The 23,843-nt window shown below is 42.6% G+C and overlaps 1 protein-coding gene across 2 annotated transcripts in view; it reads left to right on the top strand.

The window, feature by feature from the left end:
* Oseg4 (intraflagellar transport protein Oseg4) overlaps positions 1–23,843 on the top strand; it is an 87,572-nt gene that overhangs the window by 17,800 nt on the left and 45,929 nt on the right. For both annotated transcript variants that reach the window (XM_075690209.1, XM_075690208.1), the window contains 10 exons: positions 3,117–3,259; positions 7,459–7,584; positions 11,915–12,007; positions 14,310–14,402; positions 15,397–15,596; positions 18,096–18,162; positions 18,255–18,272; positions 18,823–18,882; positions 18,976–19,085; positions 21,883–22,003. In XM_075690209.1, the coding sequence (XP_075546324.1) occupies positions 3,117–3,259; positions 7,459–7,584; positions 11,915–12,007; positions 14,310–14,402; positions 15,397–15,596; positions 18,096–18,162; positions 18,255–18,272; positions 18,823–18,882; positions 18,976–19,085; positions 21,883–22,003 (1,031 nt within the window). The remainder of the gene's footprint in view (positions 1–3,116; positions 3,260–7,458; positions 7,585–11,914; positions 12,008–14,309; positions 14,403–15,396; positions 15,597–18,095; positions 18,163–18,254; positions 18,273–18,822; positions 18,883–18,975; positions 19,086–21,882; positions 22,004–23,843) is intronic.

Below are 23,843 nucleotides of genomic sequence, written 5' to 3'. Positions count from 1 at the left end.
CACTGAATGGCTGATCCTGGTGATAATGGTGGTCTGGCCTCATTCGAGCCAGTGACGAAGGGGGAAGAAATTGTAAACAGAATAGGTAGTTATGAGATATGGTCCTAGGACATGACTGTGCATGTACAGCATTTTATCGTGGCCACTGTTAGATGGTGCCTTCAGATATTGCCGCTTGCTTCCTCCACATACTGCGAGCCATGCACTCTTTTGTTCGTTTTTTATCCCATCATAATAGCGCAAGATCCTCAACTCCCTCAACCAAATAGCAGCGTCTTGTGTCCACAGAGCGCAGGGGAGAGTTGGAGTTGGCAGCATTGGTAGAGCGCGGTAATGAGACTGCAGTGGTACAGTCCGGGCATGGCTGCCTGCTTGGCAGTGTGGTCAGTTTGGGGCATTGCCAGGAAGCCAACAGCTTGTGGGAATTTCGAACATCTGCATTAAACTTTACTTTGTTTCACACGTCGCAGGTAGCACTACAAAAGCCCGAGGGACTTCTCTCATCGCTTGCATTCGCATCCAAAAAATAGTGTTTGACAAATTAAAGAAACACGTAGGTATGCACCATGTAACTCGGCGGAACACTGCCTCTCCCTTTAATGCAGCAAAATACAACATCGTTATTACATGGAAGCCATCACAGATTCTAAACCTACTCGCCACTGAACGAGGGCAGCGATTCATTGGCATGACTAGTGGCCACATTACGTTGCCTGCACCTGCCACCAAAACATAGGTAGATTGCATACTGCAAGCACAAAGGTGCGAAAAATCGCACATGATCTGGCATAACATTATGTCCACAAATTGTTGTTGAAATATACAAAGTAGTTATGTTGTAGAAAGTATTGCAGATTAATAACAACTGCACTGCGAGGAGAGAGGCTGAGACTTGTATGACCGCACTGCTTGCGTAGCTTCCACATTGCCTGCTGAGGGTGAAATGAAGTATGGTCACTAGCATTGTCGCACCCTGCCACATCTTGGACTAATCGGTGCACAATAATCAGTGAATCTTGATCACGAACAAAAAGAAAAACGTTTGCTATATCACTTTACAGGAAGTTAATTTGTGCTTTTTTATAAATGAGATTTTATATGCATGGATTTTAATGGTGGTTTCAAAGGGAATTATGATTGTTATATACATTGGTTTGTTATATAACCTATTTCATTATAAGAAGACATGTGCATTCATGGTATGCAGCAGGAAAGCTTTTTACTCGTATGCTTACACCTACCTTATTTACTGGCATAATGAACAGACTTTTTTGAACAGGGCAAAATGAACAGGGCAAAATTTTGAGCAATCTTATTTCCACGGCCACCTCTAAAAAGACACGCAGTTCGATCCAGCGCCACAGCACGGCAAAACGCCTCGGACTTGGCTGCCGTTCCGGCAAATTGGACAAGGTATTGAATGCTGAATCGTACCAGGTGTCTCCTGCTTTATGGCAGCAAGTTCAAGGTGCGATCGTTATGCGAGAAAAAGGAGAAAACTCACTTTTTGATCGCAAAAGTTGGGGGTGCATTTGTTAACCGAGTTTGTTAATTATGTGAGTAAAAGTGGCACTTCTAAGTGCAGGATAAGCTGCCGTATTCTAATTACTTATTTTTTCTGCATCGCTCTGCCATGTGCTTAAAGGGACACTAAAGGTTACCAGAAACTCAAGTTAAAGTGGTAGAGCAATGTTCTAGAACGTCTAAGGCGTCAATATAATCGCGAACAGAGCTTTAGTAACCGAGAAATTGAGGTAAATGCATGACACGATTTGAGACCCCCCAGCGACATTCCGGTACTAGCCCGATGACGAAAGGTCTCCTCATAATTTGTGTTACTAATACTCAACTACTCGTATTAAAAATATCATTTCATTCGATTATAAGCCGGAAAAAATGCTACTTGTCTACGTCTATTCGATTCTAGGAAAAAATAACATTTTGACGTTACCCTTCAGTAATATGGGTGTTCGAAAGGTTTCGTTTTCGCTCGACTCTGCGCCGCGCACGCTTTGGAGTTTCAGTAGTTTCGTTATCGCGTCGTGCTGTGAGGGTTCTGCTCGCGAAACTTTCATTTGGAACAAGCAGCGAGAATGCCACGTCCATGTGATGTCGTGGGAAGCCCTCGTTGCTTTCCCGCTCCGGAGAGCCGGTGTCGAGGCCGCCGTCGTAGTACGCAACGACGCCGGCAGTGCGAGCCCTCAGAAGCAGGTCGCGCTCGTCGGTGCTCAAATCGCTGAAGTTGAGCCCACCATCGCGAGCCAATCTGTCGGTGTCAGGGTCCATTGCGACGAGCGTCGAAGTTAGCGTCATAGAATGAAGTACCAGCTTATGGGCGTCTTGCGCTGGAGTGTGAGGTATAGTAGCGGCGCCTGGTGGCGGTGCGGGAAACGACATCTGGGTCGTGCCAGCTTGGGTCGTATTGAGCCCTGGCTGTGGCGAAGCACGTTTCTAGGCCGAGTTTTGCGTCGATTCGCACATTTTTATGCCCTGTTGCGAGTGCGAAAAGGCTCGTCGCTTCTCATAGACCACGCCGACCACGCTGCGAGCTCGCTGCAGCCTATAGTTTAACGAAAACAAACTCTCCGTGTGCCGTGGGACGTAACGTGGGACGTAATTCATTTCTCCTTCCGCTAGCCACCATACTCCCGCTTTCGCTCTGCTGTCGGCTCTGTCTTGGCTCTGTTTCTGGCCGCGCGTTCGCGTTTTGCGCAGAAAAGCCGTAGCGCCGTCTGCGGACGCCGTTCTACTCACCGATGGCGCAACGTCACTATGAGACCATGATGTCAGTTCTCCTCGATCGGAGGGCGGGCGATTTGAACTGCGCTAGAGGTACGCGGACGCTTCAGAACGCATTTTCTCTTAAAATAAGTCTCTCCTTGGCACGAAACAAGCGTTTCGAGGTTTCTGGGATGGTATTTCAACAGTCCACGTTGACTTAATAGTAACCTTTAGTGTCCCTTTAATGCTTTCAGCGTGGGCACTCAAGATGAGCTTGCCAAACTCGTCTTGTTCTTTTAAGGCATTGTTCACCTGATGACTCCTGAACATTTCAAAGCTTGTGTCTGATGATCTTGTTTTGCGTGGTCAAATATTTCTGTGTGTCACTGTTTCAGCCCCGCTTGTCTTGGACACAGACATGGTCGCCACATGCCTTCAGTGGAACCACGATGGGAGTATGTTGGCTGTTACGGGGAAAAGTTATGGCTCTGAGAGTGAGAAAAGAAACATGGTCAAGTTCTTCAACCCTTATGGCCAGGTAAACCTGCAGAACAGCTAGCATTCGCATTGCCTTTGCATTACAGGTAACATTCATATTTGAGACTGGTGTCCACGTAAACCTTATTTAGTAAGCAAGGGCCTGACTGAGTACCGTCTGGCCACGAAAAACTCTTTAGAGCAACCATAAATATTGTAATTGACCATAATAACAAAACTGGTCTCATTGTTTATGCAGGCACTGACGTTGAATAGTGCCATGTCAGTTTTATTGTTTCTACTAGCGGTGGCAAGATTTATAATTGCTACACTGAATAGATTTGCAAATTCTGACTCTCATAGAAATAACTGAAGCTAATGTGGTTATAGTCTGTTAACAACAAGCTCAATCGAGTATGTGATGATATGTGCAGTAGAAAGTCGTTCATATGTTTTGGAAGAAAACACACAAGAAAACATACTGTAATTGGGAAAACATACAACCTGAAGTCACTAAAAAATTTGGCAGACTCAACTGTAGTTGACATCTACGTAATATGAACCGTTGCACGAATGATTTCAGCACGAGATGCTGATGGAGGCCCAAGATGTGCGTTGTTGTTTTTGCGGCTGCAGCAAGCTTACGTTTGCGCTTCTCAAATTTGGCCTAGGTCAGCAGCTTCTTCGGGCAGGGCATTTCGCCAGGAAGTTTTGGTGAGCTGACTCGGCGAGACTCTTAGCACGAGATTCCAGCATGCATTGTACTGGTGGGGCCTGAGTGGCTCGAAACGTGCTTTGTAGTTTTCCTGTTGCATAGTGTTTTAAGGCGGCGACAGAAAACTGAAACGAAATGTGTTGCTTCTATCGTGCGGTAGACAACATAGGATGAAGAAAACACAGATCTGTTGCACCTATTGCACAATAGATGTGGCAGAAGACGAAGGAGACACACAGATGTGTCGCATCTTTCGCGCGATAAACGTGACACAGGATGAACTAAATGCAGACGATTCACACATATTGCGCAATAGACGTGACACAAAATGAAGGAAACGTACAGATGTGCCACATCTATGGCATTATAGACATTACATAGGACGAAGCACACACACAAACATGTTACGTCTATCACATTTAGACGTGCCACATGATGAAGGAAACACAATTTGAATGTATCGCATGATAAACGCCACACAAAATGAAGTAAATGTACAAGTGTGTTACATCTATTGCATTATAGACATGATATAGGATGAAGCAAGCACACAGATGCGTTACGTCTCTCGCATTATAGGTGTCACACTAGACGAAGGAAACACAGATTTTCCCCGTCTGTTGCAGTACAGTACATAACGGACTAGCCCATTTCTCGGCTCTTCTGAGACTATAGAGGTTTTCACACAAAATATGAATAGAGTGGAGTACTCAACTGCACCAGCATACAATTCAGGCAGTATGGAAGTGACAAAAGCTCACTGAACAAAAATATATGCATAAAGCATGGAAAGTGTGCAGCATGCACTCAGGGTGACGTGCACAGCAGCTATTGCTGCCTGTGGAAAGCGGCGCATGTTGCGCGAACGCTTAGGAAAAAAGAGAAGGTGTGGCGGAGCAAGCTGCAGGATACTGGGATACAAATTTTGTGATGACGCCGGCATTTAGTCGACGAGCTTCTTTTCGTGTATGCCATGTAGAGGAGGCTCCAATTCGGTATAAGACTCATGGACCTCCTCCTGTATACAGTCAACTTCCGTTAATTCGACCCTGATGGGACCGACGAAATTGATCGAATTATCTGGCGGGTTGAATTATACAAAATGCGGAAAAAAAATACAAGACACCACTGATTCGTTTGGCAGTATTTGCCTGATTCTAACACTGCCAAATCAAAACGCACACCCACTTTATATATGTCTAAAGTAGAAAACTTATGTATAAATGACATCTAAAGCTCCTAAATAAAGATCTACGTTCACTTAATTCTTTAGCAAAAAAAAAAAAAAAAACGGGGCACGGGTCTGTGTTGCACAATGGCGGCTGGTTTCCTAAAGCCAGCTTCGCCGCACGGTGTTCAAATTCGGCCTTGCCGCAATACAATTGTGTTATGCGGTGGAGCATACAAATGCCACGAAGGCAGTTTTGGTTTCGTATCCGTTTGCACCGTGCAGGGCAATCTTCAGCCTAATTTTCTTGAAAAACGTAGGCGCATGTTATAATTTGGCAAATACTGTAATGAGACATTGTGAGCTATGGTTATTGCTTGAAAATATTTCTAGGGCAGGCTGAAAATAGGCATTTTCGGTGGAAGACGACGTGTGTGCAATGCATTCACTGTCCTCTAAGCTCGGCCAAGACAGACGCTGCCGCTAAAGGGGTCACCATAGCGGTCAGGTGCTTGCGTGCTGACTGGTAAAGTTCGAATTATCAGGGGAAGGCCGATGTTACAATTGGAATAACAAAAGTTTGGGCTCATAGAAATGCATGTGCGCTTGGGCAGGACCTTCGGTCAAGATAGAATTAACCGAAGCCGAATTAACTGAAGTCTACTGTATTTCATTTTATAATAAAAATTTTATATATAGTAATAAAATCTGATTCTATTCTTACAAGCTCCCCTCTGACACACTATTGTTACTTTATACACAATTTATAGCAATGATGAACCTTTATGGTTATTTTCGGAAATATGGTTTGAGAGTACAACTCCTTGTTCGGTGAACTTGTTCCTAGAAAGGAACTCAGCATTTACAGTGAAACCTCCTTACTACAAACGCCACATGAACAAACTTTTCACTGATCCCCTGCTTATAGTTTAAATGCAAAAATATTTCAGTACTACTGTGAACTTCAGAATACCGAACTTTCAAAATAATGATTGTTATTCAGTTTCCATGTCATGTTAACAACGCCTCGGTACTGCAAATTAATATTTAGAAATCTGGGGATTCTTAGATTTCCGTGTATCCTCCACGGCAGTCGGAACAGTAGGCTAGCAGACGACAAGGTGGAGAAAGCGGGTGCCATAGCGCATGGGTTTAGAAAACCTGAGAGGGTGCCTGAGCAGGAAAACGCTGGGGGAGGACTGCTTTGCCCAGACAACTGTCTGCATGCATTTCTTCATTCTTTAACCCTTCTTTCATCGCGCGAAGAAGTGTTAACCTCTGTACTTGCGGGGATACCACATGGCCGCACTTTGCATTTCTTGGCAGTATCATTTACCTGTGCTTGTGCTTGGGATAGTTCAGGTATCTGAATCGAGCGAGATAGTTGTGGTGTCCATGGCAAGAAATGTTGAAAACAAGCAAACAACAAAGGCGATATGGAGCTTTCTTTTTGTCGGTGGTTTTTCTCGGCTTTGGAACCTGTTTTTGCCACGCTGCTCTTAGTGTATGGTGCTTCGATTGCGCGTGGTGGCGGAATCTATAGCAACAGTGTGGGCCGAGAGCCAACGGTGACGTTTTCATGGATAGCTCGTACAGTGACAACTGATCAACTTATGGTTCGATGGGTGGAATGGTTAATTTTGGAGCTTTCACTGTTCTGATCCTTGAGATAAACGAACAATTTGCCACAGTCCCCTGAAGTTTGTTATATTGAGATTTCACTCTAAATTACAATGATAGCAGAGAGCACTGTCGTCGGAAGCTAATCTAATCTCATGGCTCAAGTTGGCCTGGTATTTTACATGCATCACTGCTCATTGCAGCGCAATCATGAGTGCTCGTGCATATTCGAAAATGTATAACACTGCTTGCTTCGCTCATTGAACCTGGTTAAACGCGCCCTCTCACCGTTGAATTTACGAAAATGTTCATGAAGGCGTGGACACAGAAAGCACGCCCATGTGGGAGAGCGACTACCCGATAACAGCAACAATTTGGTAAAGCAGCCATCAGCAAAAAGTAAAACCACGATGCTTGGCAATTTCAACACCAATAAGCTGAACAAAAATATAGGGTCTCCAACATGCACCCTAAGGGCCGAATACTGCTTGTGGTGCACAGTTCATGTGACCCTCAGTTCTCTGTAAGTCGCAACATTCCACCAACTCCTCCAATGCGTCGGAATGTCCATGCCCACGGGCTAGTCAAGTGCCATGGGTGGCCTGGCGTAGTGACATTTTGAGGCCCCCGCCCTAAGGGATTTACCAAAAGTGAGTTTTGGTTTTGTACGTTTGTGTGGTTGTCGCAAATAAAAGAAAAATCTACAATAAAGTGTTTTAATAAGATTCAGTGCCTTTTTGTCTTGGTTATTTTGCAGTACCTTCACACATTGAAAGTTCCCGGCAAGGAGATAACTGCCTGTGCTTGGGAAGGAATGGGACTTCGCATTGCCTTGGCCGTGGATTCATTTATATTCTTTGCCAACATACGCCCTGACTACAAGGTGATTGTGCATACGTTCGTAACTTAGGCTTCGCTGTGTGGCTTGATGATAACCCTACACTGAAACCTTGTTAAACCGTAGTTGGCCGGAGCTCGGAAAAAGTATGTACTGAATGGTAGTATTGCTTAACTGGAATAGCGTGACATCGTCTACTTGCCTGTAAGAAACGGAACTCAGAGAGAGTGCGATGAAAGGGCAAAAAACATGCAGTATTTATTCATTTCGCACGACAAAAGTCTGTTATTTTCGTTTGATGCCGCGGCGGCCTAGCAGTGATGACAGTAGCCTCAAACTCCTTTAAGCTGTGAGCCAGCTTTTTCGCCAGCCCCCTCTTCTCAGTGAACACCCGCATGAGGCTGACATAAAGTGCAGCTTCTGCCATCTTTGGGCCTGAATCGCCCGTGCTGTCACTTTCCGTGTTATCCTGATTACTGTTATTAGATGACACTTCAGCAATAACAGAGGTTTCGATGGTGAAAAGTCGAACCTCAAAAAGTTGAACCCTGTAGCTGTCATCTTTTTGCAGTCCAAGCAGCACTGCCTAACATCTTCTCCTTCGCATTGCAAGTGCCACACACCCTAGTCAATGGTACAGTCGAACCCGGCTATATCGAACTTGCAAAAAAACGCCGATCAGCTTGATATAGAGCATAATTCGATATAAGCCTGCTGAATAATTGGATGTCATAAAAGCACATATCATTTATAAAATCACTTTATTGATGAAACTAGCTTAGTTTCGCATGAAATAGTCCTGCACTTCTTTCTGCTTGGGCGATTTCGCTGCCTGCGACGCACGCACTTCTCCACATTGTCTAAGGAGTTGGGAGCAGCTGAGGCCGCAACCTTCTGCATTCACGCAGAAGCACCGGACTAGTGCAAGCACACCAATCACTTCGGAGGATGTAGGCAAAGGGCAGTCGTTGATTTCCTCATTGTGCCCACTCTCACTTGTGCTCGGTACGATGTCCCCAATGTAGTTTTTGTTTTCGGGCTCACCCGTGGTCACGACACTATCATTTGCACTCATAAACTTGTCCACTGTTGATTCGTCAACAGCTTCCGGAAATTGTTACAGCTCGCTCCAAGTTTCGGCAACACCGGTAATGGCTGCGTCGCATTCACCAGAATTTACAGTCATAACCGAGCACGCGGAAGCCAGCATGGCTGTAGCAATTTCGGATGAACCGCTCATACAAGGCCGTGCGTACGCGTCGGGCGCCACGGGCCCCGGGGCGAGAGTTTGGCCGCTTTAGCCCTAATTTCCCCCTTATTCTTCAAGATCGTCCTGAGAGTTCATCGGAATCATTCACGCTGCGGGGACACATCCGACTTCTCACGGCATTCGACCCGATTTATGATTTCGAGCTTCACGACGAAAGGCAAATTCTGCCGCTTCATCACAGCAACACTGCGGGAGAAGGCCCACAAGGCACACACACAATGGACCAGAAAAGCACCGAGACAACTTGCACTTTCGCCATTTTGCACGACGAGGGCACAAGAGCATCTGATTGGCTGTCTGAGCAAGCACTGCGGGCGGGCCAGGATCATTTTTTGCAGGGGGGTGTCGACGGCTCGTCCGAAGCAGTGCGGTCACGGTAGGGAGAGCGGTTGGATGGAGCCGCGTCGTCGGGTTTCCTCGCAACATCGAGGGAAAGCCAACTTCTGGGGGCACTTTTCCGCTGCTCGACATTCAATATATTGGGAGTCGCTGCTATTTTTGTTCGATGTAAAAGTAATTTTTGCTATATATACTCATTGTAACTATACCGTGCCCAGAAATTGTTCGCTATCTAGAATAATTCGATGTAAACGGGTTCGACTGTAGATCCTTCTCGCGTGCCAGTGCCGAATTCGTGGCACGTTCGGTAGCACAAACAATGTCCAATTTTTCTTTTATGCTGAGCACGCAGTTTTTGTCCGAGCTTGCACGACACCACAACACAGACCCCCACTCGCCAGCCACAACACTCTCTGGCTCGGCGCCGAAATGATGTTGTTAATGTGGTTTCACCCTTCCAAGCGCCCTCTGCATTTGCGCTTGGAGGCCGTTCTGATCTCTGAGGCTTGTTCTTCTGCCTGGCTGACCCACCACCATGATTGCGCTATGAAAAGTACAAACACTATGTGTTAACCGATACATACACACTAAGCTGGTACGGTTTATGCAGGTACAAAACATGTTATGTTCAATGACTGCTGAGTCGGGGATTTGACTTCACAACTTTTATAACGAAACTACTGTTTAAGCGAATATGATGTAACGAGGTTTTACTGTACCGTGATTTCCTGTGATAAATAATTGTCAGCCTCAGGTTTAGGCCTGGCGATTATGCTGGGACGTCATTTTGCTCTATCTATGCTGGATACACTGATCAATACCGGAACATAGTTGCATGATGGTTCACCGTCTTGTGCTCCAAAGCATCTGTACAGTGCAATCCCGATAATTTGAATTGATAGATAATACAAGTGCTCTGTTGGTACCGGCAAAGTCTTATGTATTTGAATAGAGAAAAAATGCCCATGAATTCCAACTCCAAAAACCATGCAATGGTTACTTCGAACAAAGTCTCTCACTCCCATGCACCGCTTTTCGGACAAACCCAAGCCAAAGGCAAACGTTCGATGCGTTGCTAGCTGCCATAATGTCACATGTTGTAAAAATGATGAAGAAAGACTCACGAGAAGCCCAGCCTGAACCAAAGAAAGCAGAGCAGTGCGTGCCCTGTTTTTCCATTTGGTTAAAGGAACAGGAAGGAGCCCCCATCACAAGCTTGCACTCACCTATGTCCTGCACCCCCTCCCCTCATTCTCCTGTCGCACTTGATCACGTTACCACAGAGCGCGAGCTCACCTGCTCCCTCCCACGTAGGGCATGCTTGATCACATTGCCACGTGCTCACCTATGCCTTCCTCCTACCGTGCGCTCAATCACGTCACCTCTAACATTGGGCACACGAGAGTATGGCGCGTGTCAAGCCACCAGCCTTCACATCTCACCCTCACACATATTCCCTTACACCTACAGCAAACAGAGCTCGCAGCGTGATATTGTCGCACTCAGACTTTATGCAGAACCTTGGCTTCTTTAGCACTTGTGGAGGAAAGATGAGACTTTTCCGATGTGAGCCCAGTGACAGTTTTAGATGCTGTACTGCACAACTGATTGGGCGCTATATTTAAAGGGGCTTTCTTTAGCTTGAACTCCCTTTTATTCGAATAAATTTCTGGTCCCCTTGCAGTTCGAATTAATGAGATAGAACTGTATTATTGAGAAAAGCCATGTTTCCTACTTGCAGATGCTTTACTTGTGCCATGTGCAACAGCAAGCACACCAAGAGTTTGATGAATTATCTTCATTTTCAATGATCACGCTGTTTTATCCCAAAATGAATTTTTTTCCAAAATGCTCAACTACAAATCTTGAGAATTTTGTTTGCCTGATTTATCTAGAATGTCAAATTCTTGTGTTTGTATGACAGTGGCTGAAGTTCCACAAAACTTTAATTTTGTATATAGTTTAAGATTACAGTAGTATAGCATGACACTAAGTCTTCACATCGATACACTGCATACCTTTTGTTTTAACCCCACTTATTAAGTGAAGTGTCACTCTAGCAACATAAAGATGTGCATATTCCGCAGTGAAAGTTTCATTGTTGAAGAGTTTGTGCTTGTGCGATCTAGAGATCCATCCTTATGAAATCACACATGTTAACTTCAAGGAGCTGTACACTCGGTAGAAGCACCATTGTGTATTTCTAAAAGGACAATCCACTCTATAAACAGTGCCAGATTTTTTGTCACCGCTCATAGGTGCAGTCAGACCGGAAAATTACACAATAAGAAGTTCTGACTGCAGCATTTTAGTTACTAGTATCGCTTCTATGCGGAGAGATCAATCCTGCCGTGGGAGCCTTTTTTTTTTTTTTGCCAACCAGTGCCTGCTCTGCTGGCCCAGAAGACGGGTGGAGTGCTTGCTGTGACGTCTCCCTGTTTGCAGTCAGAGAGAGGTTCATTTCTGCATTCCACAGGACTGGACATGCGACTTTAGCAGAGTCACTGTGCGATGTACCGTGTGCCTCCACTCTTTCCATTCTCATCATTATTCATTACTGCACCCTTGCTCCAGTTCCCTCTTCCCCCGTGCAGTGTAGCAGGTTATAGTGCACCTGCTCAAGCCAGTCTCGGTGCCTTTCCTGTAAATGAAATCTCTTTCTCTCGAGTAATTGTTGACAAAATGGTCTATAAGAGCTTTAATGTTTTTTTACTATTATACTAACGAACCTAAATAATGAAATTGTTCCTTTTCTATGCTCACTAGTGGTGCTTTTTGGCAAACACTGTGGCCTATGCATTCAACAAGGCAGACCGCATTGAAAGCACAGTGATCTTCTGGAATACCAACACGAATGAGGTAAGAACAAGGAACGCTTACTTGTGGAACAACTTGAATGATCTTTCCCTAAGTGAATATGCTGGACTCCCATGTCCCCAACTCTTTGTGGCACCTTTGCATTCAACTTTAGTTTCATGAATTGGAGACAGGCGTGTGTTTTCAGTTCCTCACACATTTGAAACCAGGATTTAACATTGCATATGTTCTATGGTCTTGTACTGAGGCAAAACTGCAAGGTCATCATGCCGGAGTCATTCAAGTCTTTTGAACACATGCATATCTTTTGATGTAGTATTGGCAGCAGCCAAATGTTGAAACGCATTAAAAAGACACACCACATGGTTAGTCATGTTGAAACCCTAAATCTTGCATCATACAGATTGACACTGTGTCTTGCCATGAAATACCTGCTGGGCCGTAGCTAACTGAGTTCTAATGGTGTTCAACCAATATTAATAGCAGCACAAATAGGTGCTGGGACTCAGGGCCATCTGGCTTGACATTGGTGCAATGCTTTCAGTACTCTTTTAGATCAAGGTTTAGACTGATCTTTATAAAAAAAGGATGTACAGTAAAACCTTATTAATTTGATCCTTGTTAATTTAGAAAATCAAATTATTCGGACTCATCTTTCAGTCTCGGCAGGCATATGCATTATTTAATGGCATCAAACTGTTGTTAATGCAGACTTATTTGGCCACACACCGGTTAATTTGGACAACCCACAGAGCGCGGCGAGTGTGGAGCACTGCAAATGTACGACGCAAAAGGGCAAAAGCAGCGCTAGCAGCCAGCTGAAATCAAACGACAGAGTTCGCATCGTCATAGTCATCAGCGGAAACTGTACAGGAACAACAGAAGTGCTGAACACTTCGTGTCTATTTGTGTGGGTGTGCATTTACTGCAACACATGATCCTGCATTGACTGCACGTGCCTGCAGAACTACGTAGTCGCCATCCCTGATTGTGTAGCTAGCAATTGCAGTTTCATCGGCAGTGGTTGCAGCAAACAGTATTTTTGTTTGGACTCGGTGTACGTGTTGGCTGCATGCCTTTACAACTGCGCAGTCACCATGTGTGATAGCGTCGATAACAACCGCAGTTTCATCTGTAAGGATTGTGGTAAGAAGTAGTTTCGTTTAGACTTTGTGGATGCGCGCGTTGGCCACACCGACAACAACCATGGTTTCGCCCGCAGTGGTTGCAGCAAACAGCAGTATCATTTTGACTCTGCACGCACATTGGCCATGTGCTTTCGCAACCACGTAGTCACCATGTGTGATTGCATCGATAGTCACTCACGAGACGACAAGAATTCCTGCTCTGCATTAATTTTGTGGGAAATAGAAGCAAGGGTTGCAAATTTATTCAGTAAATAAAGGTGGATTGGTGTAGCAGGCACTTATTTATCATCTTGTTGATACCCTCGATAATTCAACATTTGGTTAATTTGGCCGTTTTTTTTCAGTCCCCTGAAATCCCAATTAACGAGGTTTTGATGTGCTATACTAACTAAAGGATGCTAGAGCAAGAGAAACATTGATAAGTCAAGTGGTACAGCCACTGTTACTCCGCCAGCATGTACCACCAGCCCAACTCATTGCATTCCACTCCAGCATGATTGTATGTGGCACTCAACCAAAGTGTATGATAGTGTGTGCACGGAGTGTAGCAGGCACTTATTTATCATCTTGTTGATACCCTCGATAATTCGAGGGTATCATTCGATAATTCGAGGGTTGGCAGCAGCAGAGTGTGGAAATGATGTGACCACTGACTTGGAAGCTCAGCCGCTTTGCAGTTTGCCTGGTGGTTGAAAGCTTGTGGTAGTTTCGAACTACTAAATCATGCGAGTTATTAGAAGGGCTGTGTTCCACCAGATTTCAGCCTTATCAGTCCTAAATAATTGGCAAATTTTCATTCTCAACTAGATATGCAGTTAAAGCTCTGTATAACGAAGTCGGTAAAATTGTCACTTTATTGTATCAAAATTTTGCTATATTGAAATTCAGCCTTTTATGTGGTTATATGCTAAACTATAACGCAGTTATGTATAAATAATGCAATTTATGCAATATAATCAAAATTTTAATTTTGAAGTTCGTTATATTGAGGTTTACCTGAATTTGATATACGCATTTATAGGAGATTTTTGCTTTGTTAAAATGAGATTTTAAATGAGTTTCTAGAAGAATTTCATAGGGAAATACAATTACTACATTGTTATATTAATTAGCTTTTTATAAGTTATAATCCATTTTATTGTAATGAGTTATGACTGTATTTGCACATTCTCGTCATCACCTTGTTCTGTTTGCAGAAATATGTAAAGTACATAAAGCACCTGCAGAAGATGTGTGCCATGGGCGAATTCTGTACAATTGCCACTCGGGAAGATGGGAACAGTCCAAAGGTCAGCTCAAGTTGCATTTTATTTCTTATTTTTTAAATGTATATTTCATGCCTCCTTGGGATACTTCAGGGATAGAAGTGTTTTATGCATACCAGTCTGAGATTTTACATATATGCCACCAATTTCAGTTCTTTTCTTGGAGTTGAAACCCCTTATGATTGGCTCTTCGGGCACATCCTTCATACTCCTTGTGACACAAGTACTGTTCAGTTTGACAAGGTTCTGAGATAATTATTCAATATGGTAAAAAAATCTTGCCTATTCCTTAATTTATTTTATGTATTTCAATTCCTAAAGTGCAACATACTACATGTCATGGCCATGTGCAGAAGTGTCTGTATTGAAACTTGAGTCTCTTACGCAATTGAGTAGCAGACATGTAGCAAAAACTTTGCAGAGATACAGAACAATTTTACATGACTGCTTCTGCATGGCTAAAAAATCACTGAAGGAAACTTGTGCCCAAAAGAAACAAAGGACAGAGGCATGACATATTTACGCACTGATGGTCAACTCAAATCATTATGCAGGCATGCATCTTTGTGCTTGATAAAGCCAGACTTACCTGCCTTGAATTCAAGAGAGTTATAGTCTAGGTAAAACTCGAAACTTTACCTGCCGAAACGTGCCTGGAAATTGGTAGCACAATTCCAGTCTCTCCACAGACTATCTCTCATACAAATTAGACAGAACAGTCAGTATCTTTCTTGTTGGCATTCTGATGTAGAATTGCACCAACTGATCTTGAGGTTGTATCAACATCAAAACCTTAGTGCAGCAGTGGTCTCAGCATGGCAGGTACCATTCTATGCGGGCAAGACGGTACAGTGCCCACTCAGAGCCCGCAGTGCCCACAGTTTAAACAACAACAACAGCATTTGGTTATTATTAACTCTATACATGCAAGTCACGTTGAAAAACTTCTTATGCTGCTTTTTGTGACTTTTGTGCCATAATCTCTTATTTGGCCAACTCTTTTCTTTTTCTTTTCCAGTATGCTCTGATCGTGTGTAACTCCATAGGCACACCAGTGGACAGCATAACAACAGAAGTGGAGCCCCTGCACCTGTCCATGACCGAATCGCATGTGTTCGCCGCATCCAGGGACCAGATCTTTGTGTGGCGCTTTCAGACACCTAGAGGGCGCACCGTGCTTGAGCTCTCTGGACAGCGCAGCAAGCCTGTACTCGAGAGGTGCGTGCGTACTCGAGCATTATAACGCGGCTCACTTGTGTGCTTTTGCTGACCTTTTTGAAAAACATGAAAGTGTTTACTATGGCAGTATACTTCACTGTAAAATGCCTTGGTGCTGGAGTCGGGGAAGGGGGGTGGGGGAGCCTTATTTTCACTGGCCAACTAAAACTAAAGGGCCACTGAAGAGAAATTTAGTTTCAGCTTGTATTGGTAAATTACCCTTCTGAAATGCCAAAGAATCCACTTTTGCTGTGTAAAGAGGCTTGGTAAACCAAAAAGGACACAAAAACAAAATACAAGAGTGGTGACGCCCCCTTGAAATTTGTGCACCAGCTCACTGTGTCGTCGTGGATATTGAGTGCCTGCTTGGGCGTAGTTGATTTTTTTATTGGTGACGAACTGCAATGTATTCTAAAGGAGCCAAAAACAGAAAAGAGCAATTTTATAAAACCACTACTGGTCCACAGTAGTGCAAACATGAGAAAATACTTGTAAATTCTTGACGTCACACTGACGTACCAACACTGGGGTTTTGGTATGAAATTCAGAAAAAAAAACATTGACCTTACTTCCCTCTTACATAAATTAAATTAATTAAAGTTGAGTTTCTAAAGGATACTTCACCAGTCTAAACTAATTTAGTGTTATTATTGTATATATGCGAATCTAGGCTGCTGGCCCTGATTCTTAGCCGACCCCCCCAAATATCCGAAGCCAAAAAAAAAAGAACTTACATCGAATGTAAGCCGAACGAAAAAGTGAGGACAGTGTTCACAAAATGCAAACAGCATTTATTCAGTATAAGCATGCTGAGCTCACTCAGCGTCATCATCGGTGCTAGCCTCATCACTATCTTCCTTATCGCTGTCATCTCCTTGTTGCGGCACAAGCAAATACCCTCTCCCGCTGCCCCCTCCAATGGCAGACATTTTTCTTGGCCATGCTGAAGTTCTGCCTGGACTTTAACGTTGGACGATGCCTCTGCGGTTAACTCAACCTTTCATTTGACAGCGGCACTATAGTGGCATTGCCTGTTTGTTGCCATTACAATGATGCCACGCCGCACGCCGATACGACACAAGTCAAAATGGTGATGTCGCTTCAGTACTTCAGTTAGCTACTGGCACGGCTAGTAGCAGCTGTGATGCTGATTTCTCTAGGTGGCGCTAGCTATGCACCATATTTATTATTTTCACTTAAAAACTGGCGCATTTAAAAAAAATTCATGAATCTAAGGTGACCCTAGAGTTTGGTATATGATTATTTGAAAAAAAGCTATCGGCCTAGATTCAAGTAAGAACGGTATTTAGTGTCACTTTAAAGGGCCTGTCACAGCAGGGTTTGGGCATCTTAAATGGACAAGCACGGGGCGCAGATCACGCACTGACAATTCTGCCTGTAAAGTATCAAAGCTATGATTACATCGAAGGCGCCAAATAAAACAACGGACTAAGGAAGGCGACACGAGACAACCACGTAGGTGCTACGTGGTTGCGCCTAAGTGGTTGTTCCGTGTCGCCTTCCTTCGTCCGTTGTTTTATTTGGCGCCTTCAATGTAATCATGTATAACGAACTCGCCCACCAGCACGTGCTCAGTGAATTTATCAAAGCTATGCATCGCATGAAAACAGCTGAAATTTCAAGCAAAAGCCAAGCATGCCCTTTCTGTTGAGGAAGCCCTGCTTCTAGCCAGAGAGTCAGGGTCACACACAAAAAGGCCTCTGTGCATGATGCACTGTCAGCACCGTCACCGACCAAGGCACATGACTTGGCCAATCATCCAATGTGGAATGTGCAGTGCCACCACTGGAAGTGCACCGTGCGTCAAGAAAGGAAGGGAATAAAGAAAAATGGAGGCAGGGCTGGTCACGTGAATGTTACGCAGTCACTCTGCTGCGATATTGGGAGAAGGCGGGGAAGGAAGGCTGCTTGCAAACGATAGTTGAGGCAATGGGGGCAAGTCCCTGTTGACAGTGACGCTCACCTCGTGGTGGCATGGCAACATGGTCATTTCAGTTTCTTCTATTTCCTTCAATACTGAACGAATTAGAAAAATTGTTTCTTCAGGTACTCCCTAGACGGCGCTTTACAACTTTGAGTGTATATAGCCAAGATTTGCAGTTGGGCCTGGTGGGGAACCCTTTAAGCTTAACTTTGACTAAATTAGTTATAAATGAGTAGTATATACCATCGAAGCGACTTTGGCAAAGCTGCAGGTCTTGTAGTTGTCTGTTTTTTTTATTGAAAGCCTTTAAATAGCACCTAAGGAGTCGACGCAGGCGCCACTCGATCTCTGAAGCTGCGTCCAGGTGCTGCACATTTTCTGAACACTCTACGTCACTTCCAACAAGCAAAAATGGAGGTGTTCTTTTTTCTTTAGTTTGGTAAAAGAAATGTCTATCTTTGGAAGTTTTTTGGGACACATCCATTGGATTTGTTAGCATTTAATACAGTGCATGCCTTTTAGTGAAGTACACATTGCTTGAATACTCATTGCAGGGTCATACATATCAATGAGGCTCCCACGGAAGGAGAGAATTCAGACGACGTAGATAAAATTTATGAAGTAAGTTCACAACATGTATTTTCGTAGCAACAAATGATGACTATATCATTTTAATTGTGCAAAACTTTGGCACTGCTTTCCTTATTTTGCAGGCAAAGAAGAAGCATCAGGTAAGAGTCACCACTGCTTAATTACATTAATTAACAGCAAAAACTTCAAAGAAATGCAAAAGAGAAACGTCTTGTCATGTTGGATTTGTGGATTGCATTTTTAGAATTGCAAATAGGTCTGTCTAATGTGGGTGAAATGTTCATAAGCCAAAAAGGACGTAAATATGGAAGGCTGATGATGACGATGCTTCCTAATTTTTACACTAGATCACCGCGATTTTGTGTACTTTTGACAGTGCCTGCTTGGAGCTAGCCGATTGTCTACCAATAAAGAGTGGTTACTTCACATTCAAATCTTTATTTGGAAAGTCTTCCTGCATAAGAAGGATCAAGCTATGAAAGCATACAAGGAAATCAGTGATGTCATTAATATGACCATGAAACATGATATGTAGAAAGCAAAGTTTGGCCCTTTTCATTATTCTAATATAAATATGTTTTGGCACATACACACAAAAACGAAAAATAATTCGGCACTCCTCTATGGTGCACCTTTAATAGCTACTTAATAACTACTAAATTAGGGTATGCTTAAAAGAAGTGCATTTAGTTTCAGGTCAATACAGACCCGATATGCTGCCTTGCTGCATCGGAGAAAATGTTCATTGTGGTAAGTGGCATACTGAAACTCCTTTTTGTTTTTGTTTTTCAGTGTCTCAGTATTTGCATGTTGCTTATTGCATTCCTCCTTCTAATATTTCAGGGGCGAGAATCTGGGACATTTCAGCGCTACTCCATGCCACAGCTGATGCTTGTTCAGAAATGCACCATCTCCTGTCGACCCAACAAAATTGCGCTAAACTGCACGTCTAGGTGACAGAGCAATTGTTTTCTATATGTTTCAAGTATACTATTCTTATTTCTTTAAGTTGCATAAAGATTGAAGCTGTATGTCATAACTTCACACCAGAACTTTTCTTCTTTTTTTCTTCTTTGTTTTATTCACGCAAGAAATTTTTTCCATATGCAGATAACACTTTATATATTCTCTCAGCAGTTATGTCAACATTTTTGCCTTTCCGTGTGTAATAGTGTTGTTCCACATCACCCGTAGGAAACCGTATTTTTAGGCACTCAACCAGATTAGTAGCAGACAGAGAAGTTTCCACCTGTTGGATGATGTTGTTGCAATGCATTAAGAGGCAGCACAGTGTGCCTACTTGAGCTGATAGTGTTGCCTAGCCATAAGCACTAGCTGTCGCCCCATGACAGCGTCCCATTTTACTGTTAATATGCTTCATTGCATAGCAAAAATGTTTCACTGCAATGCATGTTGTATCCACCACATAACACGACTGCATTGTGGCGAAGCGGACTTAATAAAACGAAAAAAGCAATTTTGAGGGGTTCGAATATTAAAGGTGTCTTTCAAATAAAACCAAATACTAACCAATTCAAGTCAAATATTCACATAGCACCAATTATTATAGTTGAATGAAATACAGCACAAGGTGAATTGTGGCCTATTACATGAATGCAGATATAATATACAGTGCATGTTATGTTGAGTTGAATATGTACTTATATATTCCAGCACTGATTACAAATCAGACTTGGTATGAAAGCTCACATACTGATCTTTCTTCAATGATTAAGGCACGGCTAATGTGCCATGTCTGTTGCTCATTTAAGAATACATTCAGAATGTTAAGGACAGTTTTGCTTGACTATCAATTGGTTGCCATTAACAAGTACAACATGCACTTTAATTATTGCATTTGCAACCGAACAATGCAACAGTAGATTACTTTGATATCTGGTAGTTCATGCTGAGCTATCTTGGTTGTTTATAGTTATTGTTATGGGCAGAAACAACATGCCAGTAGTTGCACAGCATGTGGGTAAGCTCATGATGATTCACTTGGAGTATTCTGAAATAGTGATTATATTTCAAACTGATCTTGCAAATGTTGATTGGCTCCCCTTGTCCTTACTACATTTCTAAGTAGCCTAAATAAAACAACTTGGACATAGATATTGGCTTGTTAAAATTTTTTGGCCTCCCGGGGACAGAATAAGTAGCTGATTACAATGAATTTATAATGCAAAAATAGCCACATGCTCCCATGTTTGATATTCATGTTGCTGTGTATATTGACGGGCTCCACTACAAGCTGACACCTCCAACCGAGCCACCTCAAAGTGGGACTAAGTGACATGTTATGCCTGTTTTATTCCTGTGCAGCCTGTACACTTGTTCATATTACATCTGTATTCATGTAATAGGCCATAATTCACCTTGTGCTGTATTTCATTCAACTATAATAATTGGTGCTATGCAAATATTTGACTTGAATTGGTTAGTATTTGGTTTTATGCAAAAGACACCTTTAATATTCGAACCCCTCAAAATTGCTTTTGTCGTTTTATTAAGTCCGCTTCGCCACTATGCAGTCGTGTTATGTGGTGGATACAACATGCATTGCGGTGAAAGATTTTTGCTATGCAGTGAAGCATATCAACAGTCAAATGGGACACTGTCATGGGGCCACAGCTGGTGCTTATGGCTACCCAACACTATCAGCTCAAGTGGCCACAGTGTGCTGCCTCTTTATGCATTGCGACAACACCAGCCACTAGGTGGAAACCTCTGTGTCTGCTACTAATCTGGCTGAGTGCCTAAAAATACGGTTTCCAAACTGCAAATTTGACGAAGTAGCAAGCTTGGCAATGTTTTTAGACACTTGTTCTAAAGTGGTTGAGTACCACCAGGATGCTTCAGTAACAAATTGGATTAAAAATTTGGCTTTAGAACGAGCAAGGAAAATTTCAATGCCAAGAAACCTAGATATGTTCTCAACAACATTATCAAGAGGCTTCTTCCATGTCAGCAAGCACTGTGGAAAGACTTCGATAAGCTCATCAACCAATGAAAATTTCGACTTGCTCGTGGCAGCAATTTTCACTGCCACAAGCATGGGTAGAAATACATGTGCATTATAATATTTTGGGCCAAAAAGAAGATCTATGTGAGTTGTAGTGTAAGTATAGTGCGAAATGTTGACTCGGCTTGCGCAGAGATTCTTACTGATACCAGACACTAGTGTGCTCATTGTGTGGGTCTTTGTGGTGTCTGAAGGAAATGGGGTATGTCACTGCTCCCTGAACATGTTGAGCAGCTATCCTTCCTCCATGACATTAAATAACTGCAGTTATGATACTGCCAAACAAAAGTGTTGTGTTAGAGAATTTTGTTAAGTACAAAGCATAATCTTCCTGCAATGTCATTAGCTGTGCAATGAACTTGCTTTTTTTGTACTTCTGGTTAGTGTAAAAAAAATTGCATTTTTGCAAAACCAATAGTATTAGTATTTAAAAAATATTTGAAATATATTCAATTTCATTTGCACTTGGTTTTCATTATTCAAGTTCACTTCAAGAAATTTGATGTTCGCACACCCCTAATAATAATTTAATCTTCTGATAACTCACACAAAAATTTGTCACCATCAAAAGTAACTTTTAGTCAATGGGAGTCAACTCTACTTGCAACCAAAGAGTATCTGCATATTTTACAGTTAGTGCACGTTGCATTTGGTTATGGCTAAGCTTTTTCCAGTGCATTTAAAGTAAGCTCCCTCATGTTCTGCGACCTTTTTTCTTGTTCTAGTCGAATGTCAGTGATAGACATTACGGGCTGCTTACTCCTCTATGACCTCGAGGCCAGGTCTTCGGAAGGAGAACAGCTGACCTTTGAACGCCGAGATGTTTGGGACGTCAAGTGGGCAAAGGTAATATGTCTCCTGTATGAAGATTGCAAAGCATCTTGAGAAAATACAGTTGAACCTGATTATTACAAAGTCACAACCAAAAGGCAAATACCTTTGTTATATCGGACATTCATTGCAAACATATATGCTGATATTGCCCACAAAAATTTGCAAATGGGTTAGTAAGAAAGATGTGCAAGTGCAATGCATTCAGCAGACCAGCAAAAAGCATGTTAGCAATGCTAAATTGCAAATGCACTTTGTGCTGCTGGTTTATCATTGTTAACACATGGGATCATTATGTTGGCATGGCAATCCATGATGACGTCTGTGGTCCAGCCAGGCAAAGCTGTTGTCTAACGTATGCATGCCTGTTCAGGATGTGTCATTTCAAGTTGCTCTTGCTGAGTGTTTCACATTTTTGCTACTGGGATAGGTATATTGAGATTGGAGCGAAGAAATATTAGCTTTGCTGTAACTGATATTGTCTGTGATTTAAAATTTTTTGGTTTTGTTATAGCAGTAGTACAAAAACTTCTTTCAACCAAGGTTCCTTCGTGAACTGCATGATTAAAAATGAATAAAATTCAAAAAAATGCATAGAAAAGCAGGATTAAATTTTTGGCAGCAAATAAACAATATTAATGTTTTTCAACATGCAAGTCTGTCCAGAATGTGTCATGTCATTTTGCCCTTGCTAAGTGCTTTACATTTTCACAAGTAAAAAATAAATACTTTGGAATGTGAACAAACAAATATTTACTTTGCTGTAACTGATATTGTCTCCGACTTTGCTTTTTCGTTTTTGTTATAGCAGTAGTACAAAAATACTTTTTTTCAATCAGAGTTCTTTTTTAAATTTATGCCTAAATCAGAACAAAATTCCCAAAATGTGGTATAAACAGGATTGAATTCTTTTGGAGCAAATAAGCACTATGTAACTCTTTCGTTACAGCGTCTATACAAACAGATCATGTTGATAGACAGTTTTTCTACACACTGTTAATCATTTCCAGTGGAATTCTTCTACTAGCAATGTCATGCACCGTCTGAAATGATGACTGAACTTTAACTGTTTGCCAGATTTGACAATTTTCGGCAGATTGGGGAGTCTGAAAAATAAAAATTTGGCTGGATGCATAATCGAAACTAGGCTCCAGTGCTCCTAGCACTTCTTCAATAAAATGAAGCAAAATTGGCACTTCGGTCAACTTGGCAACGTAATTTTTAAATGACATCAGCAGTGAAGACACACAAGCTTCTCTCGGATTGTCAATTTTTTATCTGGCGTATAGGTTGTTTCAATAATGTCCCAAAAGATGGCAGAAGCTCATGAGTGAGTGTTATTTTGACAAGTGTGCTCAACTAATATTAAGTACAACTCTATTTGCACTTTATTTGCATTACAAGGCCCCATGTACGCGCCTTGTAATGTATTTTACAAATACATAAATAAATTACTGTACAGCACTCTACAGGAAGTGAACAAAGCATGTATAGCCTCCAGCGCCAGTTGAACGCACACTAGACTTGCTTGCTTGCTTAGCTTGCTTGCACAGACAGCTGATAAAACGCTATAATCAAATATGAGGTGGTTTCTGCATGTTCCCTGACCTGACAACCATTGCTTCAGGAGCCTAAAGAATGCAGTAAAAGACAAACCAGGTGCCTACTGCAATGAGTAAAACCAAATGCTCCCTGTAAAATAGGTACTTGCCTGTTTTCACATTTGCAAAGCTACTGCTTTCCCACATAGCATGGGCATCACTATGGCTAGTATTGACACCAACAAATCTTCATGATAACGTTTTTGCACGATCTGACTTACAAAAGTTGTGAACGAGGAACCAGATGCATATTT

The sequence above is a fragment of the Dermacentor variabilis genome, chromosome 4 (assembly GCF_050947875.1).
Source record: "Dermacentor variabilis isolate Ectoservices chromosome 4, ASM5094787v1, whole genome shotgun sequence".
Taxonomy (NCBI): Eukaryota; Metazoa; Arthropoda; class Arachnida; order Ixodida; family Ixodidae; genus Dermacentor; species Dermacentor variabilis.
The sequence above is the reverse complement of the archived record's forward strand: the minus strand, read 5'-3'. Positions and strand labels throughout refer to the sequence as shown.